Genomic DNA, 23878 nt, shown 5'->3' with positions numbered 1-23878 from the left:
GATGCTCAGCTAAGCTGGTTCTTGTGTGGCCTCTGTACCTTCAAAAGCTGCCGAGTCCTATGATTACACGTGATGGGACTTGTACACTTGAAGTGAAACACAGTTTTAAAACTTGCTTTGTTTAGAATTCCCACCTCATTTTTCCATGGACAAAAGTATTCTTCATGTCCTAGTGCACTTACAATTTGGTATTACCTGGGAGTGAAAAGAAATATTATAGCCATGCCTAACTGACTTCTTGAGATAAGATTGTTCTGTCAGAAAAACCTCTCCCAGTTCCCCTGCAGCTCTTCAGGAATCCACATCTCTCCAGAGCTCTTTGTTCTCATGGGTGGCACCTCCAGAGTGAAGAAGATCCTTTGTCAAGAAGGGAAACAGAGGGGAAATGAGAGGGTCCTGCAGGCAGAGCTGGAGTCAACTTCCACTCTGCCTCTTGCAAGCTGTGTGACCCTGGGCACAATTTCTCCTTCCTCTGGAAACCTCTGTTCTCTTAGATTTGGAGCAGGGTGGTCACACTGACCTTGCAGAGTTCTGAGAATCAGAGACAGAACATAAAAGGCCTGGAAAACATTCTCCAAAAAGAAGCTGCAACATGTGGACAATGGGCTTTTCATGCCTCTCTTACTGTCTCTTACTGTCTGTTGACCTGGTGCAAGAAACATGCTCTGGTGATGGCTGTGAGGGAGGAATGAGGATAGACATAGACACTCCTGTGTCTCAAACATGCTTCTTTATTACTCTGTTATGACTCTGTCATGACTCTGTCTTCCCTGGGGCAGGACCCCAGCCTGCCTACATTTGCAGACAGACACAGTGGCATGTGGAGACAACAGTGTGTCCCAATGACTTTTCTTTACCCCCCAGCTGTCGGCAGTACTCAGTGGAAGGGTGATATTATGACACTGATACTGCTATTTTGAAACCCGGAGGATGGAAAGGTGCAAAAATCTATCACCAGCAACAGAAGGTGCAGACTGTGTCGGTGGCGGTAATTTTGTCCATCAAACGGATATGTGTGAAAACATTCCCTCCTTTGTCCCTACAGGTCAGAATGGCGGCAGCGGAGCATCGTCATTCTTCAGGATTGCCCCACTGGCCCTACCTCACAGCTGAAACTTTAAAAAACAGGATGGGCCACCAGCCACCTCCTCCAACTCAACAACATTCTATAACTGATAACTCCCTGAGCCTCAAGACACGTGCCGAATGTCTGGTCTATCCCCTTCCACCCTCAGCGGATGATAATCTCACGACGCCTCCCGAGTGTTTCCTCACTCCTCTTCCACCCTCAGCTCCACCCTCAGCGGATGATAATCTCAAGACACCTCCCTTAGCTACTCAGGAGGCTGAGGCAGAAAAACCACCCAAACCCGAGAGAGAGAGGGCCGCTGACGTGGAACCACCACCGAAACCCGAGAGGCGGAGGGCCGCTGACGTGCAACCATCACGGAAACCCGAGAGGCGGAGGACCACTGACGTGCAACCATCACGGAAACCCGAGAGGCGGAGGGCCGCAGTGGATAAGACACCTGCCGAGTTTCTGGTCTATCCCCTTCCACCCTCAGCGGATGATAATCTCGAAACGCCTCTCGAGTGTCTCCTCGCTCCTCTTCCACCCTCACGTCTATCCCCAGCTCCACCCTCAGCGGATGATAAGACACCTGCCGAGTTTCTGGTCTATCCCCTTCCACCCTCAGCGGATGATAATCTCGAAACGCCTCTCGAGTGTCTCCTCACTCCTCTTCCACCCTCACCTCCACCCTCAGCTCCACCCTCAGCGGATGATAATCTCAAGACACCTCCCTTAGCTACTCAGGAGGCTGAGGCAGAAAAACCACCCAAACCCGAGAGACAGAGGGCCGCTGACGTGGAACCACCACCGAAACCCGAGAGGCGGAGGGCCGCTGACGTGCAACCATCACGGAAACCCGAGAGGCGGAGGACCACTGACGTGCAACCATCACGGAAACCCGAGAGGCGGAGGACCACTGACGTGCAACCATCACGGAAACCCGAGAGGCGGAGGGCCGCAGTGGATAAGACACCTGCCGAGTTTCTGGTCTATCCCCTTCCACCCTCAGCGGATGATAATCTCGAAATGCCTCTCGAGTGTCTCCTCACTCCTCTTCCACCCTCACCTCCACCCTCAGCTCCACCCTCAGCGGATGATAATCTCAAGACACCTCCCTTAGCTACTCAGGAGGCTGAGGCAGAAAAACCACCCAAACCCGAGAGACAGAGGGCCGCTGACGTGGAACCACCACCGAAACCCGAGAGGCGGAGGGCCGCTGACGTGCAACCATCACGGAAACCCGAGAGGCGGAGGGCCGCAGTGGATAAGACACCTGCCGAGTTTCTGGTCTATCCCCTTCCACCCTCAGCGGATGATAATCTCGAAATGCCTCTCGAGTGTCTCCTCACTCCTCTTCCACCCTCACCTCCACCCTCAGCGGATGATAATCTCAAGACACCTCCCTTAGCTACTCAGGAGGCTGAGGCAGAAAAACCACCCAAACCCGAGAGACAGAGGGCCGCTGACGTGGAACCACCACCGAAACCCGAGAGGCGGAGGGCCGCTGACGTGCAACCATCATGGAAACCCGAGAGGCGGAGGACCACTGACGTGCAACCATCACGGAAACCCGAGAGGCGGAGGGCCGCAGTGGATAAGACACCTGCCGAGTTTCTGGTCTATCCCCTTCCACCCTCAGCGGATGATAATCTCGAAATGCCTCTCGAGTGTCTCCTCACTCCTCTTCCACCCTCACCTCCACCCTCAGCTCCACCCTCAGCGGATGATAATCTCAAGACACCTCCCTTAGCTACTCAGGAGGCTGAGGCAGAAAAACCACCCAAACCCGAGAGACAGAGGGCCGCTGACGTGGAACCACCACCGAAACCCGAGAGGCGGAGGGCCGCTGACGTGCAACCATCACGGAAACCCGAGAGGCGGAGGGCCGCTGACGTGCAACCATCACGGAAACCCGAGAGGCGGAGGACCACTGACGTGCAACCATCACGGAAACCCGAGAGGCGGAGGGCCGCAGTGGATAAGACACCTGCCGAGTTTCTGGTCTATCCCCTTCCACCCTCAGCGGATGATAATCTCGAAACGCCTCTCGAGTGTCTCCTCACTCCTCTTCCACCCTCACCTCCACCCTCAGCTCCACCCTCAGCGGATGATAATCTCAAGACACCTCCCTTAGCTACTCAGGAGGCTGAGGCAGAAAAACCACCCAAACCCGAGAGACAGAGGGCCGCTGACGTGGAACCACCACCGAAACCCGAGAGGCGGAGGGCCGCTGACGTGCAACCATCATGGAAACCCGAGAGGCGGAGGACCACTGACGTGCAACCATCACGGAAACCCGAGAGGCGGAGGGCCGCAGTGGATAAGACACCTGCCGAGTTTCTGGTCTATCCCCTTCCACCCTCAGCGGATGATAATCTCGAAACGCCTCTCGAGTGTCTCCTCACTCCTCTTCCACCCTCACCTCCACCCTCAGCTCCACCCTCAGCGGATGATAATCTCAAGACACCTCCCTTAGCTACTCAGGAGGCTGAGGCAGAAAAACCACCCAAACCCGAGAGACAGAGGGCCGCTGACGTGGAACCACCACCGAAACCCGAGAGGCGGAGGGCCGCTGACGTGCAACCATCACGGAAACCCGAGAGGCGGAGGGCCGCTGACGTGCAACCATCATGGAAACCCGAGAGGCGGAGGACCACTGACGTGCAACCATCACGGAAACCCGAGAGGCGGAGGGCCGCAGTGGATAAGACACCTGCCGAGTTTCTGGTCTATCCACTTCCACCCTCAGCGGATGATAATCTCGAAACGCCTCTCGAGTGTCTCCTCGCTCCTCTTCCACCCTCACGTCTATCCCCAGCTCCACCCTCAGCGGATGATAAGACACCTGCCGAGTTTCTGGTCTATCCCCTTCCACCCTCAGCGGATGATAATCTCGAAACGCCTCTCGAGTGTCTCCTCACTCCTCTTCCACCCTCACCTCCACCCTCAGCTCCACCCTCAGCGGATGATAATCTCAAGACACCTCCCTTAGCTACTCAGGAGGCTGAGGCAGAAAAACCACCCAAACCCGAGAGACAGAGGGCCGCTGACGTGGAACCACCACCGAAACCCGAGAGGCGGAGGGCCGCTGACGTGCAACCATCACGGAAACCCGAGAGGCGGAGGGCCGCTGACGTGCAACCATCACGGAAACCCGAGAGGCGGAGGACCACTGACGTGCAACCATCACGGAAACCCGAGAGGCGGAGGGCCGCAGTGGATAAGACACCTGCCGAGTTTCTGGTCTATCCACTTCCACCCTCAGCGGATGATAATCTCGAAACGCCTCTCGAGTGTCTCCTCGCTCCTCTTCCACCCTCACGTCTATCCCCAGCTCCACCCTCAGCGGATGATAAGACACCTGCCGAGTTTCTGGTCTATCCCCTTCCACCCTCAGCGGATGATAATCTCGAAACGCCTCTCGAGTGTCTCCTCACTCCTCTTCCACCCTCACCTCCACCCTCAGCTCCACCCTCAGCGGATGATAATCTCAAGACACCTCCCTTAGCTACTCAGGAGGCTGAGGCAGAAAAACCACCCAAACCCGAGAGACAGAGGGCCGCTGACGTGGAACCACCACCGAAACCCGAGAGGCGGAGGGCCGCTGACGTGCAACCATCACGGAAACCCGAGAGGCGGAGGGCCGCTGACGTGCAACCATCATGGAAACCCGAGAGGCGGAGGACCACTGACGTGCAACCATCACGGAAACCCGAGAGGCGGAGGGCCGCAGTGGATAAGACACCTGCCGAGTTTCTGGTCTATCCACTTCCACCCTCAGCGGATGATAATCTCGAAACGCCTCTCGAGTGTCTCCTCGCTCCTCTTCCACCCTCATGTCTATCCCCAGCTCCACCCTCAGCGGATGATAAGACACCTGCCGAGTTTCTGGTCTATCCCCTTCCACCCTCAGCGGATGATAATCTCGAAACGCCTCTCGAGTGTCTCCTCACTCCTCTTCCACCCTCACCTCCACCCTCAGCTCCACCCTCAGCGGATGATAATCTCAAGACACCTCCCTTAGCTACTCAGGAGGCTGAGGCAGAAAAACCACCCAAACCCGAGAGACAGAGGGCCGCTGACGTGGAACCACCACCGAAACCCGAGAGGCGGAGGGCCGCTGACGTGCAACCATCACGGAAACCCGAGAGGCGGAGGGCCGCTGACGTGCAACCATCACGGAAACCCGAGAGGCGGAGGACCACTGACGTGCAACCATCACGGAAACCCGAGAGGCGGAGGGCCGCAGTGGATAAGACACCTGCCGAGTTTCTGGTCTATCCCCTTCCACCCTCAGCGGATGATAATCTCGAAACGCCTCTCGAGTGTCTCCTCACTCCTCTTCCACCCTCACCTCCATCCTCAGCTCCACCCTCAGCGGATGATAATCTCAAGACACCTCCCTTAGCTACTCAGGAGGCTGAGGCAGGAAAACCACCCAAACCCGAGAGAGAGAGGGCCGCTGACGTGGAACCACCACCGAAACCCGAGAGGCGGAGGGCCGCTGACGTGCAACCAGCACTGAAACCCGAGAGGCGGAGGGCCGCTGACGTGCAACCATCACGGAAACCCGAGAGGCGGAGGGCCGCAGTGGATAAGACACCTGCCGAGTTTCTGGTCTATCCTCTTCCACCCTCAGCGGATGATAATCTCAAAATGCCTCTCGAGTGTCTCCTTACTCCTCTTCCACCCTCACCTCCATCCTCAGCTCCACCCTCAGCGGATGATAATCTCAAGACACCTCCCTTAGCTACTCAGGAGGCTGAGGCAGAAAAACCACCGAAACCCGAGAGGCGGAGGGCCACTGACGTGGAACCACCACTGAAACCCGAGACGCGAAGCGCCGCTGACGCGCAGCCATCACGGAAACCCGAGAGGCGGAGGGCCGCTGACCTGGAATCACCACCGAAACCCGAGAGGCGGAGCGCCGCTGACGCGCAGCCGTCGCTGAAACCCGAGAGGCGGAGCGCCGCTGACGTGCAGCCGTCGCCGAAACCTGAGAGGCGGAGGGCCGCTGACCTGGAATCACCACCGAAACCCGAGAGGCGGAGGGCCGCTGACCTGGAATCACCACCGAAACCTGAGAGGCGGAGGGCCGCTGACACGCAACCATCACCGAAACCCGAGAGGCGGAGGGCCGCTGACCTGGAATCACCACCGAAACCCGAGAGGCGGAGCGCCGCTGACCTGGAATCACCACCGAAACCCGAGAGGCGGAGGGCCGCTGACGTGCAACCATCACTGAAACCCGAGAGGCAGAGCGCCGCTGACGCGCAGCCGTCGCCGAAACCTGAGAGGCGGAGGGCCACTGACCTGGAATCACCACCGAAACTCGAGAGGCGGAGCGCCGCTGACGCGCAACCATCACCGAAACCCGAGAGGCGGAGCGCCGCTGATGCGCAGCCGTCGCCGAAACCTGAGAGGCGGAGGGCCGCTGACCTGGAATCACCACCAAAACCCGAGAGGCGGAGGGCCGCTGACCTGGAATCACCACCGAAACCCGAGAGGCGGAGGGCCGCTGACGCGCAACCATCACCGAAACCTGAGAGGCGGAGGGCCGCTGACGCGCAACCATCACCGAAACCCGAGAGGCGGAGCGCCGCTGACGCGCAGCCATCACCGAAACCTGAGAGGCGGAGGGCCGCTGACGCGCAGCCATCACCGAAACCCGAGAGGCGGAGCGCCGCTGACGCGCAGCCATCACCGAAACCCGAGAGGCGGAGCGCCGCTGACGCGGAACCATCATCACCCGAACCCAAGAGGCGGAGGGTCGCTGACGAACCGCCATGCAAACCCCCACGCAAACCCAAGAGGCGGAGGGCCGCTGACAGGGAACGGCCACGCAAACCCCCACGCAAACCCAAGAGGTGGAGCGCCGCTGAGGCGCAGCCGTCGCCGAAACCTGAGAGGCGGAGCGCCACTGACGCGGAACCTCCACGCAAGCCCAAGAGGCGGAGGGCCGCTGACCGGAAACCATCATCACCCGAACCCAAGAGGCGGAGGGTCGCTGACGTGGAACCGCCACACAAACCCAAGAGGCGCAGGGTCGCTGACGTGAGACGGCCACGCAAACCCCCACGCAAACCCAAGAGGTGGAGCGCCGCTAAGGCGCAGCCGTCGCCGAAACCCGAGGGGCGGAGCGCCGCTGACGCGCAGCCGTCGCCGAAACCCGAGGGGCGGAGCGCCGCTGACGCGCAGCCGTCGCCGAAACCCGAGGGGCGGAGCGCCGCTGACGCGCAGCCGTCGCCGAAACCCGAGGGGCGGAGCGCCGCTGACGCGCAGCCGTCGCCGAAACCCGAGGGGCGGAGCGCCGCTGACGCGCAGCCGTCGCCGAAACCCGAGGGGCGGAGCGCCGCTGACGCGCAGCCGTCGCCGAAACCCGAGGGGCGGAGCGCCGCTGACGCGCAGCCGTCGCCGAAACCCGAGGGGCGGAGCGCCGCTGACGCGCAGCCGTCGCCGAAACCCGAGGGGCGGAGCGCCGCTGACGCGCAGCCGTCGCCGAAACCCGAGGGGCGGAGCGCCGCTGACGCGCAGCCGTCGCCGAAACCCGAGGGGCGGAGCGCCGCTGACGCGCAGCCGTCGCCGAAACCCGAGGGGCGGAGCGCCGCTGACGCGCAGCCGTCGCCGAAACCCGAGAGGCGGAGCGCCGCTGACGCGCAGCCGTCATTGAAACCCGAGAGGCGGAGCGCCGCTGACGCGCAGGCGTCGCCGAAACCCGAGAGGCGGAGCGCCGCTGACCTGGAATCACCACCGCAACCCGAGAGGCGGAGCACCGCTGACGCGCAAGCATCACCGAAATCCGAGAGGCGGAGCGCCGCTGAGGCGCAGCCGTCGCCGAAACCCGAGAGGCGGAGCGCCGCTGACACGCAGCCATCACTGAAACCTGAGAGGCGGAGCGTCGCTGACCTGGAATCACCACCGAAACCCGAGAGGCGGAGCGCCGCTGACCTGGAATCACCACCGAAACCCGAGAGGCGGAGCGCCGCTGAGGCGCAGCCGTCGCCGAAACCCGAGAGGCAGAGCGCCGCTGACACGCAGCCATCACCGAAACCCGAGAGGCGGAGCGTCGCTGACACGCAGCCATCACCGAAACCCGAGAGGCGGAGCGCCGCTGACACGCAGCCATCACCGAAACCCGAGAGGCGGAGCGTCGCTGACACGCAGCCATCACCGAAACCTGAGAGGCGGAGCGTCGCTGACACGCAGCCATCACCGAAACCCGAGAGGCGGAGCGTCGCTGACCTGGAATCACCACCGAAACTCGAGAGGCGGAGCGCCGCTGAGGCGCAGCCGTCACCGAAACCCGAGAGGCGGAGCGCCGCTGACACGCAGCCATCACCGAAACCTGAGAGGCGGAGCGTCGCTGACACGCAGCCATCACCGAAACCTGAGAGGCGGAGCGTCGCTGACCTGGAATCACCACCGAAACCCGAGAGGCGGAGCGCCGCTGACCTGGAATCACCACCGAAACCCGAGAGGCGGAGCGCCGCTGAGGCGCAGCCGTCGCCGAAACCCGAGAGGCGGAGCGCCGCTGACACGCAGCCATCATCGAAACCCGAGAGGCGGAGCGTCGCTGACACGCAGCCATCACCGAAACCCGAGAGGCGGAGCGCCGCTGACACGCAGCCATCACCGAAACCCGAGAGGCGGAGCGTCGCTGACACGCAGCCATCACCGAAACCTGAGAGGCGGAGCGTCGCTGACACGCAGCCATCACCGAAACCCGAGAGGCGGAGCGTCGCTGACCTGGAATCACCACCGAAACCCGAGAGGCGGAGCGCCGCTGAGGCGCAGCCGTCGCCGAAACCCGAGAGGCGGAGCGCCGCTGACACGCAGCCATCACCGAAACCCGAGAGGCGGAGCGCCGCTGACGCGCAGCTGTCGCCGAAACCCGAGAGGCAGAGCGCCGCTGATGCGCAGCCGTCGCCGAAACCCGAGAGGCGGAGCGCCGCTGCTGACACGCAGCCGTCGCTGAAACCCGAGAGGCGGAGCGCCGCTGACGCGCAGCCGTCGCCGAAACCCGAGAGGCGGAGTGCCGCTGAACTGGAATCACCACCGGAACCCGAGAGGCGGAGCGCCGCTGACGCGCAGCCGTCGCCGAAACCCGAGAGGCGGAGCGCCGCTGACGCGCAGCCGTCGCCGAAACCCGAGAGGCGGAGCGCCGCTGATGCGCAGCCGTCGCCGAAACCCGAGAGGCGGAGCGCCGCTGACGCGGAACCGCCTCGCAAACGCAAGAGGCGGAGGGCAGCGGACATTGAACTATCATCACCCGAACCCAAGAGGCGGAGGATCGGTGACGTGGAACGGCCACGCAAACCCAAGAGGCCGAGGGCCGCCGACGTGGAACCATCATTACCCGAACCCAAGAGGCGGAGGGTCGGTGACGTGGAACTGCCACGCAAACGCAAGAGGCCGCAGGCCGCCGACGTGGAACCATCATTACCCGAACCCAAGAGGCGGAGGTTGAATTAGGTGAGAACAGGCCATTGCACTCAAGCCTGAGCAATAAGAATAAAACTGAGTAGAACAAAATAAAAAAATCAAAAAACAAAACAAAACCCACACTCCAAAAACAAAGAATAAATAAATAATATAAAAATAAAATAAATACTGCAGTCCTTATGTTATTGCTTTGTTTCGATATCTGGTATGATTGCTTGAGGGACCTGAGGTTTTTAATCATGGGGGTTGTTTTAATCTTTAGAAGTGGTTGGTTATGTAAAATATTATTATTATTATTTTTTGAGACGATTTTGCTGTGTCACCCAGGCTGGAGTGCAGTGGCTTGATCACAGCTCACTGCAGCCTCAACCTCCTGGGCTTCAAGCAATCCTCCTGCCTCAGCCTCCCAAGTAGCTGGGATCACAGATGTGTGCCACCACACCTGGCCAATGTTAAAAAATCCTTTAACTTTTGTGTAGAGATGCACTCCTGGACTCAAGCGATCCTCCTACTTGTCCCGACCACCAGCCCCTTTCTGATAAACACTTACACTGTTTATTATCTGATGCCATTTCTATCTTCTTCCTTGTCATCCAGACATCAAATAATTAGCTTTCTTCAGGGTTTTCTTTTTCAAGTGCTCAGTGTTAAAGATCACTCACATTAGGGCCAGACACCACGGCTCATGCCTGTAATCCCAGCACTTTGGGAGGCCGAGGCGGGCAGAGCACTTGAGGTGGGGAGTTTGAGACCAGCCCGGCCAACTTGGTGAAACCCCACCTCTACTGAAAAAAATACAAAAATTAGCTGGGCGTGATGGTGCATGCCTGTAGTCCTAGCCACTTGGGAGGCTGAGGCATGAGAATCGCTTGAACCCAGGAGGCAGAGGTTGTAGTGAGCCAAGATCACATCAGCACACTCTAGCCTGGGTAACAGAGAGAGACTCTGACTCAAAAAATAAATAAATATCACATACATTAGCTATACCCAAGGGGTGGTCTATAGAGACTTGGAAGCAGTGGTTATTGCAACAGGGGCAGGGAAGTCATCTGGCTATGCCAGGGTGCCCAGGGAATACTCGGGGTGGGTGGCATGGTGCTGCTGGGGACTCACCGCACAGGACGCTCTGATTGACGCACTGCCAGGAGTAGCGCTCTGTCTTGGGGCTGCAGCCGGCCTCCTCAGCTCGAGTGTAACAACAGTCGTGGCCATGGCAGCACCTGCGGATGTCACATGGGCAGGACAGCAGGTGGGTGAAGCTCTCTCCTGGCCCTCCTCTTGCCAGGACCATGGGTGACTGAAGACCCCCAGGGAGGCACAGCATCCTCTTATCTAAGTTTTTTTTTTTTTTTTTTAAGAGACAGGGACTTTCTCTGTCGCCCAGGCTGGACTGCAGAGGCACAATCATAGCTCACGGCAGCCTTGAACTCCTGGGCTCAAGCGATCCTCCCACTTCAGTGTCCCAAGTAGCTGAGACTACAGGCACACGCCAGCATGCCCGGCTGGTTTTTTAATTTGTATTTCCTTTGAGACAGCGTATCTCTCTGTTGCTCAGGCTGGAGTGCAATGGCTCAATCAGCTCACTTTAGCCTTGAACTCCCGGGCTCAAGTGATACTGCCACCTCAACCTCCCAAGTCTGCTACTACAGGAACACAAACTCCTTTCAAATGCTGGGATTACAGGTGGGAGCTACTGTACACCTGGCCTTATGTAAGCTGTTTCCCTGAAAATCCCCGACTTGGGTAATGATTCCATTGGCCCCACCATGCCCTGTCCTGCCTTCCTGGCTGTGCCCAAGCTTGGTCCCTGCCTGCCTGCCTCCCTCTCTGGGTCTCGAGCTCCTGTGACACATGACTCCTCTCTCTTCCTGGAGTGATCCAAGCCCTGCCACTTCCTGACTTTGCCCACACTGTACCCTCTGCCTGGGGCAACTTCATGTCTGCCCATTGACCCTTAGGCCTCAGCCCAGGCACAAGCCCCTGCCTCCGGAGGTCATCCAGGCCTCACCAGGCTACACCCTCTCGTAAAATTGGATTCTCTCCCTTCAGGGCAGGTTTATAATGAAATCCTCCTCAGAGGCCAGGTGCGGTGACACCCATCTGTAATCCCAGCACTTTGGGAGGGTGAGGTGGGAGGATCACTTGAGGCCAGGGGGTCGAGACCAGCCTGGGCAACATAAGAGAGACTCTTGTCTCTATAACAAATTTAAAAATTAGCTCACCAGGCCAGGCTCAGTGGCTCATGCCTGTAATCCCAACACTTTGAGAGGCCGAGGCAGGTGGATCACGAGGTCAGCAGTTCGAGAGCAGCCTGACCAACATGGCGAAACCCTGTCTCTACTAAAAATACAAAATTAGCCAGGCATGGTGGCACGCACCTGTAATCCCAGCTACTCGGGAGGCTGAGGTAGGAGAATTGCTTGAACCCAGGAGGTGGAGGTTGCGGTGAGCCAAGATCACGCCATTGCAGTCCAGCCTGAGCAACAGAGCAAGACTCTGTCTCGAGACAATAAAAACACACAAAAAATTAACTCGCCATGATGGCACATGCCTATTGTCCTAGCTACTTGGGAGGCTGAGGTGGGAGGATTCCCTTCAGCCCAGGAGTTTGAGGCTGCAGTGAGCCACTATGATTGTGCCACTGCACTCTAACCTGGGCAAAAGCGAGACCCCAGGCTAGAGTGCATGATTTTGGGTCACTGCAACCTCCACCTCCCAGGTTCAAGTGATTTTCCTGCCTCAGCCTCTTGAGTAGCTGGGACTACAGGCATGTGCCACCACGCCTGGGTAACTTTTGTATTTTTAGTAGAGACAGGGTTTAGTAGAGACCATGGTGAAACCCCGTCTCTATAAAACAAATCTCTACTAACCCCATCTCTACAAAAAATAGCTGGGCATGGTAGTGCACACCTGTAATTCCAGCTACTTGGGAGGCTGAGGCACGAGAATCATTTGCATCTTGGAGGCAGAGTTTGCAGTGAGCTGACATCGCACCACTGCACTCCAGCTGGGATGACAGAGCAAGACCCTGTCTCAAAAAAAAGAAAAAGGAACAAACAACAGCAACGACAACAAAAAAACCTCTGTGTCAATCACAGCCTTCAAGCTAGGGGAGAGGCGGCCGAATTCTGCCCTCTGCTAACTAACTATAGCTTTGTGGAAATGGGTGAGTGGCATGCCCTTGTGAGCCTCAGGGCCCCATCTGTAAAATGTGCATAACTGTCATGCCCGTCTTTAAGAACAGCCTTGGGGGTAAATGAGTGGAAGTCATGGAAAGATCTCAGCCCACAACCTTCCACAGAACAGGCGCTTCTCACACAGTAAGTAGCAGGAGTGCAGAGGCTGCAGGCATGAATCCAGCCAGACTGCCTGGGTTCAAGTCCCAGCTCCCACGTCTTGGTAACTATGTGGCCTCAGACAAGTTACTTAATATTTCTTTTTTTTTTTTCAGACGGAGTTTTGCTCTGTCACCCAGGTTGGAGTGCAGTGGTGTGATCTCGGCTCATTGCAACCTCTGCCTCCCGGATTCAAGCAATTCTCCTGCCTCAGCTTCCTGAGTAGCTGGAATTACAGGCACCTGCCACCACACACAGCTAATTTTTGTATTTTTAGTAGAGACGGGGTTTCACCATGTTGGCCAGGATGGTCTCGAACTCCTGACCTCATGATCTGCCTGCCTCAGCCTCCCAAACTACTGGGATTACAGGCGTGAGCCACTGCACCTGGACACGTTACTAAATATTTCTGTGCCTAGGTTTCTTCATCTGTGAAATGGGATTGTTGTGAGAACACAAAGGGATTCCCAGGGCAGTTCCTAGTGCATAGTCTGGCTGCCTTTGTGTGTGTGTGTGTGTGTGTGTGTGTGTGTGTGTGTGTGTGTGTGTGTGTGTGTGTTTAATATAGAGACAGGGTCTCGCTCTGTTGCCTAGGCTTGTTTCAAACTCCTGGGCTCCAGTGATCCTCCTGCCTCGACCCAAAGTGGTGGGATTACAGGCATGAGTCAACACACCTGGTCACTTTATATTATTATTATTTTTTTCTTTTGAGACAGGATTTGGCACTGTTGTCCAGGTTGGAATACAGCGGTGCAATCTCAACTCACTGCAAACTCCACCTCCCGGGTTCAAGCAATTCTCCTGCCTCAGTCTCCCGAGTAGCTGAGATTACAGACGCCTGCCACCACACACAGCTAATTTTTGCATTTTTAGTAGAGATGGGGTTTCACCATATTGGCCAGGCTGGTCTTGAACTCCTGACCTCAAGTGATCTGCCCACCTCGGCCTCCCAAAGTGCTGGGATTACAGGAGTGAGCCACCGCTCCTGGCCAATTTTTTAAGGCAACGTTTTCAGCCCATGGCCAGGGTAAGGGGCAGCTGGTACCAAGATCTGGCTTCACTGGCCATGTTATCCAAGAGGCCTCTGCCTGCCTGCAAAGTAGTACTGCACACTGGGATCTCCCTGGACCAAACTCCAGCTTCAGTTTTGGGTACTTCCTCATAAGCCTTGACTACCCCAGAGTGTGAGGGATTTTGTGGCCTGGTCCCAGGCATGCACTCACCAGTCAATGGCATCGCGGGGCTGGCCATGGCCTCCCAAGCCACAAAAGGAACCATATTTCATATAGGCGATGGGAGTCGAGGGACCAACACAACCCACAATTCCTGCCAGTTCCAGGATCCCACGCTGGTGCACACATAATATCCTGGAGGCTGGGGGGTAAACAAAGGTGACAGGCTGCAGGTCAGGGCTTCCCAGACCCCTGGGAAGGGCATGAGCCTGAGAAGAGCCTAGGTGTTACAGCCTGGCTGTCTGGGTTTGAATCCTACTTCCTAGCTGTGTGACCTTGGACAAATTCCTAACCTCTCTGGGCCTTGGTTTCCTCATCTGTGAAATGGGGGATAAGCTGACTTCAACTCATATGAATGAAATGAGATAATGAGTATAAAGCCCCTGGTGCATGAAAAGGCTATTATAATCCATCTGGGCTCAGTGGCTCACACCTGTAATCCCAAGACTTTGGGAGGCCCAGGTGGGCAGATCACCTGAGGTCAGCAGTTCAAGATCAGCCTGGCCAACATGGTGAAACCCCATCTGTAGTAAAAATACAAAAATTAGCCGAGCCTAGTGGTGCACACTGGTAATCCCAGCTACTAGGGAGGCTGAGGAAGGAGAGTCACTTGAATCTGAGAGGCGAAGATTGCAGTGAGCCAAGATTTTGCCACTGCATTCCAACCTGGACGACAGAGCAAGAGTCTCAAAAAAAGAAAAAGAAAAAAAGGATAACTATTATAATCAAGGTCCTCAAGGTAGCCAAGAAGGGAAAAAAAGAGTCGTGCATGAAACGTTTGTCCACTTCCCTGTGTTGGGCACTGGGCATCACGGATGCGCCTACAGGTGTCTGTCACCAAGGTGGGCTCCTCTGTGGCAGCTCCCGGGCCCTGGCACTGCCCTGTGCTCATGACTTCCCCTCCAGACTCAGACTCGGGGCCCTTGGTATCTCCTCTTATTTTCACTGCCAGACAGGAAGGCCCCTTGGCCTGAGCCCAGCCATTTTTCTAGATCCTGGCACAGCTTGGACATGTAATGGTGGCCAATGCATGTGACTGGAACCCCTGCATTGGACATGAAGGAAACGAGGCCAGCTGGGAAAGGTAACCCCACATTCCCACAGCCAGCAGGAACCCGAGCAGAGGCTTCAACCCAGGCTTCTGACTTGCAAACCAGTGCTCCTTCCTCCTTACACAGTAACAACAGGGGAAGGTGGCCTTCTGGGTTGCCAGAGCCGAGTGGTACCAGCAATAGAGTGGAAACTCACACACAGGCTTCCCTGCTTCCTGGGTTAGGGTTAGGGTTTATACGGCTCCGGGAGGTTGATGCATTGTGTTTGATCATCCCCCCCTTTTTTTTTGAGACAGAGTCTCATTCCTGTTGCCCAGGCTGGAGCACAGTGGTGTAATCTTGCTCACAGCAACTTCTGCCTCCCAGGTTCAAGCAATTGTCCCGCCTCAGCCTCCCGAGTAGCTGGGATCACAGGCGTGTGCCACCACACCCAGCTGATTTTTGTATTTTTAGTAGAAATGGGGTTTCACCATCTAGGCCAGGCTGGTCTTGAACTCCTGACCTCAGGTGATCTGCCCGCCTCAGGTAATCCCAAGGTGCTGGGATTACGGTTGTGAGCCACCATGCCTGGCCATAAAATATATTTTACATATATTTTTGAGACAGAGTTTCGCTCTTGTGCATTTCAAATTCCCGAGCTCAGGTGATCCACCCACCTCGGCCTCCCAAAGTGCTGGGATTACAGGCGTGAGACACCGAGCCTGGCCCTTAATTTTTAAATATACTTTAAATATAAAATATACCCCTGTAATCCCAGCACTTTGGGAGGCCGAGGCGGCCGGATCACCTGAAGTCAGGAGTTTGAGACCAGCCTGACCAACATTGAGAAACCCCATCTCTAATAAAAATACAAAAATTAGCAGGGCGTGATGGCAGGAATCTGTAATCCCAGCTACTCAAGAGGCTGAGGCAGGAGAATTGCTTGAACCTGGGAGGCAGAGGTTGCAGTGAGCTGAGACTGCACCATTGCACCCCAACCCGGGCAACAGAACGAGACTCTGTCTCAAAAAATAATAATAATAATAATTTAAAACTTTAGCAAAAATAATCAGAAGACTAAACTCATCCAAACATGGCTTTCCTTCTTTCTTTTTTTTTTTTTCTTAATAGAGATGAGGGCTCACTATGTGGGCCAGGTTGGTCTTGAACTCCTGGCCCCAAGCAATCCTCCTGTCTCCGCCTCCCGAAGTGTTAGGATTACAGGAGCCACTGTGCCCGGCCATGGCTTTATTTCTTATGGCTGTGTTTTTTCCTGTCAGAATGTAGTATCATGTAGTAGTATATTTTGTTCTCAAACCATTCCCCCACAAAAAGGAATCAGGACGCCTCAGAGAATTGGCTGATTCTAGGGCCAGGGCAGGGCAGGTGCAAGGTACAAGATGGTCCTGGAACACACTGTCATGCCAGGAAGGAAGTGGCTTATGAAAGAAGAAAAGGAGAAAGAAGATGGGTGATGTCACAGGACACAGGAACCAGCGTGGAGGGACTCCAACTGGCCGAATCTGGGACATGAGAGCACTAAAAATAATTAAACCCTGTCATGAACTCTCCTCTGTGCTTCGGCAATCTCCCTCTGAATAGGCCAAAGGCATCTGGCATTCAACATTTCCCAAACTGAACTCACCTCATCTTTTTTTTGAGATGGAGTCTTGCTCTGTCACCCAAGCTGGAGTGCAGTGGTGCAATCTCACCTCACTACAATCTCCGCCTCCCAGGTTCAAGTCATTCTCTGTAGGGACCAGCCCCACAGGGTTGGTGGGTCTCTCCCTATGTGCGGTGACGAGAGAGTGTAGAAATAAAGACACAAGACAAAGAGACAAGAGAAAAGGCAGCTGGGCCCGGGGGACCACTACCACCAATGTGCAGAGACCGGTAGTGGCCCCGAATGTCGGGCTGCGCTGTTATTTATTGGATACAAGGCAGAAGGGGCAGGGTAAAGAATGTGAGTCACCTCCAATGATAGGTAAGGTCACGTGGGTCATGTGTCCACTGGACAGGGGGCCCTTCCCTGCCTGGCAGCCGAGGCAGAGAGGGAGAGGAGACAAAGAGAAAGACAGCTTATGCCATTATTTCTGCATATCAGGGACTATTAGTATTTTCACTAATTTACCACTGCTATCTAGAAGGCAGAGCCAGGTGCACAGGATGGAACATGAAGGTGGACTAGGAGTGTGACCACTGAAGCACAGCATCACAGGGAGACGGTTAGGCCTCCGGATAACTGCGGGCGAGCCTGACTGATGTCAGGCCCTCCACAAGAGGTGGAGGAGCAGAGTCTTCTCTAAACTCCCCCGCGGAAAGGGAGACCCCCCCTTTCCCGGTCTGCTAAGTAGCGGGTGTTGTTTCTTGACACCTTTTGCTACCGCTGGACCACGATCTGCCTGGTAACGGGAGTCTTCCCAGATGCTGGCGTCACCGCTAGACCAAGGAGCCCTCTGGTGGCCCTGTCCGGGCATAACAGAAGGCTCGCACTCCTGTCTTGCAGTCACACCTCACTATGTCCCTTCAGCTCCTGTCTCTGTATGGCCTGGTTTTTCCTAGGCTATGATTATAGAGCGAGGATTATTATAATATTGGAAGAAAAAGTAATTGCTACAAACTAATGATTAATGATATTCATATATAATCATATCTAAGATCTATATCTGGTATAACTATTCTTGTTTTATATTTTATTATACTGGAACAGCTCGCGTCCTCTGTCTCTTGCCTCGGTGCCTGGGTGGCTTGCCGCCCACAGAGGAAGCTCTAGGGCCTGCCTGTGCTGTCTCCCTGCCAGCCAGCACCCTTTGTCTCACCATTTTCTGCTGGGACCCCCAGCCTCCACCCAGTGGGCTCCTCTCCCCGATGCTCCCCTCCTTGAGCCCCTCAGGCCCCTCACATGTGGAAACCTCCCAGGCCGGCCAGGCCTGTGATCCACTTGCCCAGCCACAGTCCATCTGGGCTCCAGGACAAGCACGGTCCATGGAGCAACTGAGCTGGTACTGGGGGCCAGAGCCTGGTGTGGGAATGAACAAAACTCTGATGATTCCGCAGAATGAGGAGGGGGCACCATGGCTCATGCCTGTAATCCCAGAGCTTTGGAGGCCCAGTGGGGAAGAATCACTTGAGCCTTGGACTTTGAGACCAACCTGGGCAATACAGCAAGACCCCATCTCTAGAAAAAAATATATTTAAAACTGAGCTGGGCAGCCAGGTGTGGTGGCTCACACCTGTAATCGCAGCATTTTGGGAGGCCAACGTGGGCGGATCACCTGAGGTCGGGAGTTCGAGACCAGCCTGACCAACATGGAGAAACCCCTTCTCTATGAAAAATACAAAATTAGCAGGGTGTGATAGCGCATGCCTGTAATCCCAGCTCCTTGGGAGACTAAGGCAGGAGAGTCGCTTGAACCCAGGAGGCGGAGGTTGCAGTGAGCTGTATCATGCCATTGCACTCCAGCCTGGGCAACACGAGCAAAACTCCGTCTCAAAAAAATAAAAAATAAATTAAAAATAAGTTTAAAAAATTAGCTGGGCATGGTGGCTCTCTCCTGTACACCCAGCTACCAGGGAAGCTGAGGCATGATTATCATGTGAGCCCATGATTTTGAGGCTGCAGTGAGCTACAATTTGGCCACTGCACTCCAGCCTGGGTGTCAGAGCCAAGCCTTGTCTCAAAAAAACAAAAATAAAAAAGAAGGAAGGGAAGCCAGGCTGGAGTTCCCCTAGTGAAACTGGATATCCGTGGGGAAACAGCCAGTATGGCAGAGGCCTTGGCTGCTGGAATGTTGGCTCCAAAAGCTGAGCAGGGTGAGGGCGCCCTGGGCCATTCCACTCTGGTACTCACCTGAGCTTTCTGGAATTTTGCTCCCTTGCCCTGGTGGCTGAGTGTGGGGAGTGTGGAGCTGTTGTCTGCCCTGAGGGTGTGGTAGGTCTAATGTGGGAGGGATCCGGAGTCGGGACCAGACTTGGGTTTGCTCCCGGAAGGAAGGGGTGGGGTTGAGAGCGAGGGAGCTTCTCCATTAGCCTCCTCAGCACCACAGCTGCAGCCAAGCTTAGAGTGATCTGCAAAGCCAAGATGTGAGTTTAGTGTTTAGTTGTGATTAGAAAGCACAAGAATAAAAGGCAAAAGAGCCCAATGTATAATTTATTTATTTATTTATTTTGAGATGGAGTCTTGATCTGTCGCCCAGGCTGGAGTACAGTGGCACGATCTCGGCTCACTGTAACCCCCACCTCCTGGGTTCAAGCAATTCTCCTGCCTCAGCCTCTTGAGTAGCTGGGATTACAGGCATCCGCCACCACACCCGGCTAATTTTTGTATTTTTAGTAGAGGCGGGGTTTCACCATGTTGGTCAGGCTGGTCTTGAACACCTGACCTCAGGTGATCCGCCTGCCTCGGCCTCCCAAAGTGCTGGGATTACAGGCATGAGCCACTGCTCCTGGCGGCTTTTTTTATTTTTTGAGCTGTCACCGGGCTCTTGAGCTGCCCTCTGAACTCCACCCTGCAGGGCAGGCCAACAGAAGAGCTTTTTCTAATTGACCCAGCCAAGGGAAGTGAGCCGGTGAGTGGGGAAAAATGGGTACTCACTAGAAAGAAACAGGGCAGGTCATGTTTCCCAGGGCAGTCTTGAAGGCGCCAATGCTTCTAGTCCAGTGCAGCCTGCATGCAAGCCCCCAGCAGCCCAGGCATTCCAGGCTCTGACCACAAGGCCAGTCTGGAGTAATATGTGTGGGCAGAGTTGAAGGGGCAGCGGTGGAGCAGAGCATGGATGCATAGAACAAGAAAGAACAAAGACGCTGGAGTCCCATCACCCTGGGAGCCAGCCCCAGTTTCATGGCTCTCGGGGGAAGTTACAGAGCTTCGCTAGAAGATCCTAGAAAAACAGCAGCCCGTGGCAGGTGCTTTTGTTTCCCTGGGTTTGAAGGAGGCTCCACAGACAAGAGACCAGAGGAGGTTGAGGCTTGGAAGCCACAGGGCCCTGTGGAAGGAGGGCATCCCCCCACCCTCCTCATTCTTTGTCTTCACTATTTAAAGTTCAAGGTCAAGCTGGGGCCAGGCATGGTGGCTCACGCCTGTAATCCCAGCACTTTGGGAGGCCAAGGTGGGCAGATCACGAGGTCAGGAGTTCAAGACCAGCCTGGCCAACATGGTGAAACCCTGTCTCTACTAAAAATACGAAAATTAGCCAGGCACGGTGGTGGGCACCTGTAATCCCAGCTACTGGGGAGGCTGAGGCAGGAGAATTGCTTGAACCTGGGAGGCGGAGATTGCAGTGAGCTGAGATCACGCCACTGCACTCTAGCCTGGGTGACACAGCAAGACTCCAACTCAAAAAAAAAAAAAAAAAAAAAGGTCAAGCTGGGCACGAGACACGAGACAGGTAACCATTTGAGTAAAGGTGAGTCTCCCAAGCCTTCCAAGAATTGTGTGAGTTCAGAGGCAAGCGGGCAGGTGGGAGTGTGGGAGAAGCTGAGGCATCCGGCTTCCAGGCAGAGGAGAAGCTGCTCACATGCTAGGGCCACAGGCCCCCCCTCCCTCCTCTGGAAGCCCCTTGACTGGCAGGACCACAGGCAACTAGCTCTGCCTCCGCCCTCAGCAACCAACAGAAGGCACCTTTGACTCAGACTTTGTATTGCACTCCAGTAAAAAGCCCCAGACCCGCAGTGGGTGGCATAGAAAAAAGGTGGGAGGGGGGTTACACAGCTCAATCCTGTGAGGCAGGGGCGACTATTATTCACATCTTAGAGATGAGGAAATGGAGGTGGGGGGGGGGGTAAAATCCTTGCCCCCAGGGACTAAGCTGGCCAGTGTCCTGTGAGCATGAGCAGTGATTGACTTGAGTCACAGCCTCACCCCTGCAGCCAGATCTGAACTTTCTCATAGCTCAGCAACCCCCGCCAGGTCACTGAATCTCTGCAGGGCAAGCCCTTTACTCACTCACAGTAGAGGCCAGGACCATCGTCTGTTATTTTATTAACTGTTTCTTGGCCATTGGCTCTATGTGGGACTTTGTTCTACAGCAGTGACAAGAGCTGCCCCCAGGCAGTTTAATACACAGGTTCGGAAGGGGTTTAATGAGATGCATAAAATTTGTAGTATGGCAGAAAATAATAAGGGTTCAGGAAAGGGGGGCGGGCAGGGAAGTGCACAAGAAAGAGCCGCAATTTTATTGTATTTTATTTTTTTAGAGACAGGGTCTTGCTGTTTCCCCCAGGCTGGAGTGCAATGGAGTGATCATAGCTCACTTCAGCCTCCAACTCCTGGGCTCAAGCGATCCTCCCACCTCAGCCTCCCCCGTAGCTGGGACTACAGGCATATGCCACCATGCCCGGCTTCTCAGAGCTGCAATTTTAAATTGGGAGCCAGGGAAGACCTCCCTGTAGAGGTGGCAGGTTATCAAGACTGAAGGTGTAGAGAAGAACCTTCCAGTCAAAGGGAAAAGGCAGGTTCTGCTGTGCTCAGGAATGGCCACAAGTACTATCATCCCCATCTTACAGATGTGGACAGGGCCGCAACAGTGTCAGGGCGTTTCCTGGCTCCTCAACAGCAGGATCCGAAGTCGTCTGGAGGATGTGCCGCTCTGCTTGGGGCGGACCTCCCCTGGAGCGCACCTCCCCTGGAGCGCGCGGGCGCGCAGGGTGCACACAGCCCTCTTGGACCCCGGGACCGGCTCAGGCTCAGGCTCGGCGTCAGCAAAGGGACCTGCGCGGCGCCCTGGGGCGGAGGAGGCCCGAAGATCAGTGGCCAGTGCCGTGCGGCTGACGGAGGTCGGGGCGCAACGGGACCGGGAGGAGCGCCCAGGGCGGGGGTGCCAGGCCCACTCCAACCGCGGCGGGGTTGGAGTCAAGGCGGCTCCGGGCGGGGGTCGGACCCCAAATCCAGGCCACAGGCCGCCGCCCGGTCTTCTTCTTTACCCGAAGGGCGGCCGCGGCGGATGGGAAGCCGTGCACGACGAGCACAATCTCCATGCGGAGGAGAACAGGAATGTTCCTGTGAGCCCCGCCGCGCCCTACCGCCAGCGCAGCCCAGCATCGCAGGTCCCCTCCTATCCCACCGGAGAACGGGGTCCTCACTCCCAGCTTCAGCCGAGCCCTGGCCCCGCAACTGCCTGAAGGCACGCCCCCTGCACCTGCCCACCTCAGGTCCCGCCTCCAGCCCAGGTACCCACCTGTTCTCATTCCTCTCCCTCCTGCGCTCCACCCGACCCCAGCGTGCCCACCAAGACCCCTGCGCTGGACCCCAGCCTGGATCATCACCCTCGCCTCAGCCAGCTGCTCTCCGGAGTTCCACAGCCGAGATTCCCAGGGCACCGCCTCCCTGTTAGGCTCCTCCCCTGCGACAGCCTCCCCCCACCAACCGGCCTCGCCCGGGACGTCCCGCGCACGTCACAGGCCTAGTGGGTCCCTCTCAGCAGGCTTGTGCCCCCCGGTTCCGCCTCCTCCAGGGAGCCTTCCTCCGGGCACAGAGACCCTCCCCCTCTTATCAGGGACCTCGGCCAATGGTCCGCCAAGCCCCGCCTTTTTTGCGGCCACCATTGTGCTGCTGGACGAACAGGGTTGACAGTGAGCCCCGCGTAGACAGGGCCCGGGTACCAGGGATTCAGGCAGTAGAGCAGCTGGACGCTGAAGAAGCACCCGGCCTCGCCCCGATTCCCGCGGGACCCTTCGAATTTTAGGAACTTTTCACTAACGAAACACACTTCTGTGTCAGCACTGACATCAAGAAGAAAACCTCACCAGCACCTCAGAACCCGCTTTGTCCCTCCCTGGTTCCTTCCCCTGGGTGCCTGGTGTGCTGCCGTCTCACCCATATGTAGTTGAGCGCAGCAGCCCCTGTAGGACACCTGGCAGATCAGGTCACAGTCCTGCTGTGCCCTCGGGCTCACTCGGGAGCTGGGGGCTCCCAGGTGCTCCTCCAGCAGCTCAGTGCAGCATGCTGGGGGGTCAGGGCCAGCCCCTGTCCCTGGGGCCTCAGGCCTCCCTTTCTTCCCACAGTGGCCAAGATCGCCGGTCTCTACAATGACTCGGAGCCACCCCGGAAGACCATGCGCAAAGGGGTGCTGATGACCCTGCTGCAGCAGTCGGCCATGACCCTGCCCCTGTGGATCGGGAAGCCTGGTGACAAGTGAGGGCAGCAGCTGCGAGGGAGGGGCTGGTGCCCAGGGGCTGGGACTGACCCTTTGTTCCACTCACAGGCCCCCACCCCTCTGTGGGGCCATCCCTGCCTCAGGGGACTATGTGGCCAGACCTGGAGACAAGGTGGCTGCCCGGGTGAAGGCCGTGGATGGGGATGAGCAGTGGATCCTGGCCGAGGTGGTCAGTTACAGCCATGCCACCAACAAGTGAGTGACACCAGCCCCGGGGCTGCTCTCTGCCCCTCCTGTCCACCTGCCCCACAGCCCCAGGAGGACTACTCTATCCTGTTTGAAGACACCTTCTATGCAGACGGCTACTCCCCTCACCTCAGTGTGGCCCAGAGGTACCTGGTAGCTTCTAAGGAGCCCAAGAAAAAGTGACACTGCCCAGCGGACTCGACGTCCTCCACCATCTTGGGGCAGGACAGCAGAGGATGTGCTGGGATTAAACAGACATCCCCCCTCCACACATCTCCTGGGTTTTACTTCTCCAAACCCTTCTCCCCTCCCCAGATATGGTGACCTGGGGAGCTGAAGGCTGGGGGAGAGGTGACCACATGTGGCCCCACTGGGCATTCACTCTTTCAGCTCAGAGTTTCTCTTCCTTTCCAATACAGGCTCTACA

General features: G+C 56.6%; 2 protein-coding genes across 2 annotated transcripts in view; both read left to right on the top strand.

Annotated features, from left to right (window-relative positions):
* LOC115933350 (titin) overlaps positions 1 to 9680 on the top strand; it is a 28825-nt gene extending 19145 nt beyond the window's left edge. Inside the window, exon 8 of the mRNA XM_055365785.1 lies at positions 1046 to 9680. Coding sequence (XP_055221760.1) covers positions 1046 to 9544 — 8499 coding nt within the window. The 3' untranslated portion in view covers positions 9545 to 9680. The remainder of the gene's footprint in view (positions 1 to 1045) is intronic.
* Positions 9681 to 18876: 9196 nt separating this feature from the next.
* On the top strand, positions 18877 to 23873 carry LOC115930099 (collagen alpha-2(XI) chain-like). The gene is made up of 4 exons (XM_063699799.1): positions 18877 to 18925; positions 21617 to 22279; positions 23114 to 23243; positions 23314 to 23873. Exons 1-4 carry the CDS (start codon positions 18877 to 18879, stop codon positions 23462 to 23464), a joined length of 993 nt encoding a protein of 330 aa, XP_063555869.1. The 3' UTR covers positions 23465 to 23873.
* The last annotated feature ends 5 nt before the right edge of the window (positions 23874 to 23878 follow it).

Source organism: Gorilla gorilla, chromosome 18 (genome assembly GCF_029281585.2).
Source record: "Gorilla gorilla gorilla isolate KB3781 chromosome 18, NHGRI_mGorGor1-v2.1_pri, whole genome shotgun sequence".
In the NCBI taxonomy this organism is placed as follows: Eukaryota; Metazoa; Chordata; class Mammalia; order Primates; family Hominidae; genus Gorilla; species Gorilla gorilla.
The sequence above is the reverse complement of the archived record's forward strand: the minus strand, read 5'-3'. Positions and strand labels throughout refer to the sequence as shown.

Excerpts from the sequence above, each read along its gene's own strand:
- LOC115930099 (XM_063699799.1), top strand. The coding sequence starts at position 18,877 with ATGGCAGAGGCCTTGGCTGCTGGAATGTTGGCTCCAAAAGCTGAGCAG. Across the intron at positions 18,926-21,616 it reads GGCTCCAAAAGCTGAGCAGG|ATGTGGACAGGGCCGCAACA; the intron begins GTGAGGGCGCCC and ends CCCATCTTACAG. Across the intron at positions 22,280-23,113 it reads AGGTCCCGCCTCCAGCCCAG|TGGCCAAGATCGCCGGTCTC; the intron begins GTACCCACCTGT and ends TTCTTCCCACAG.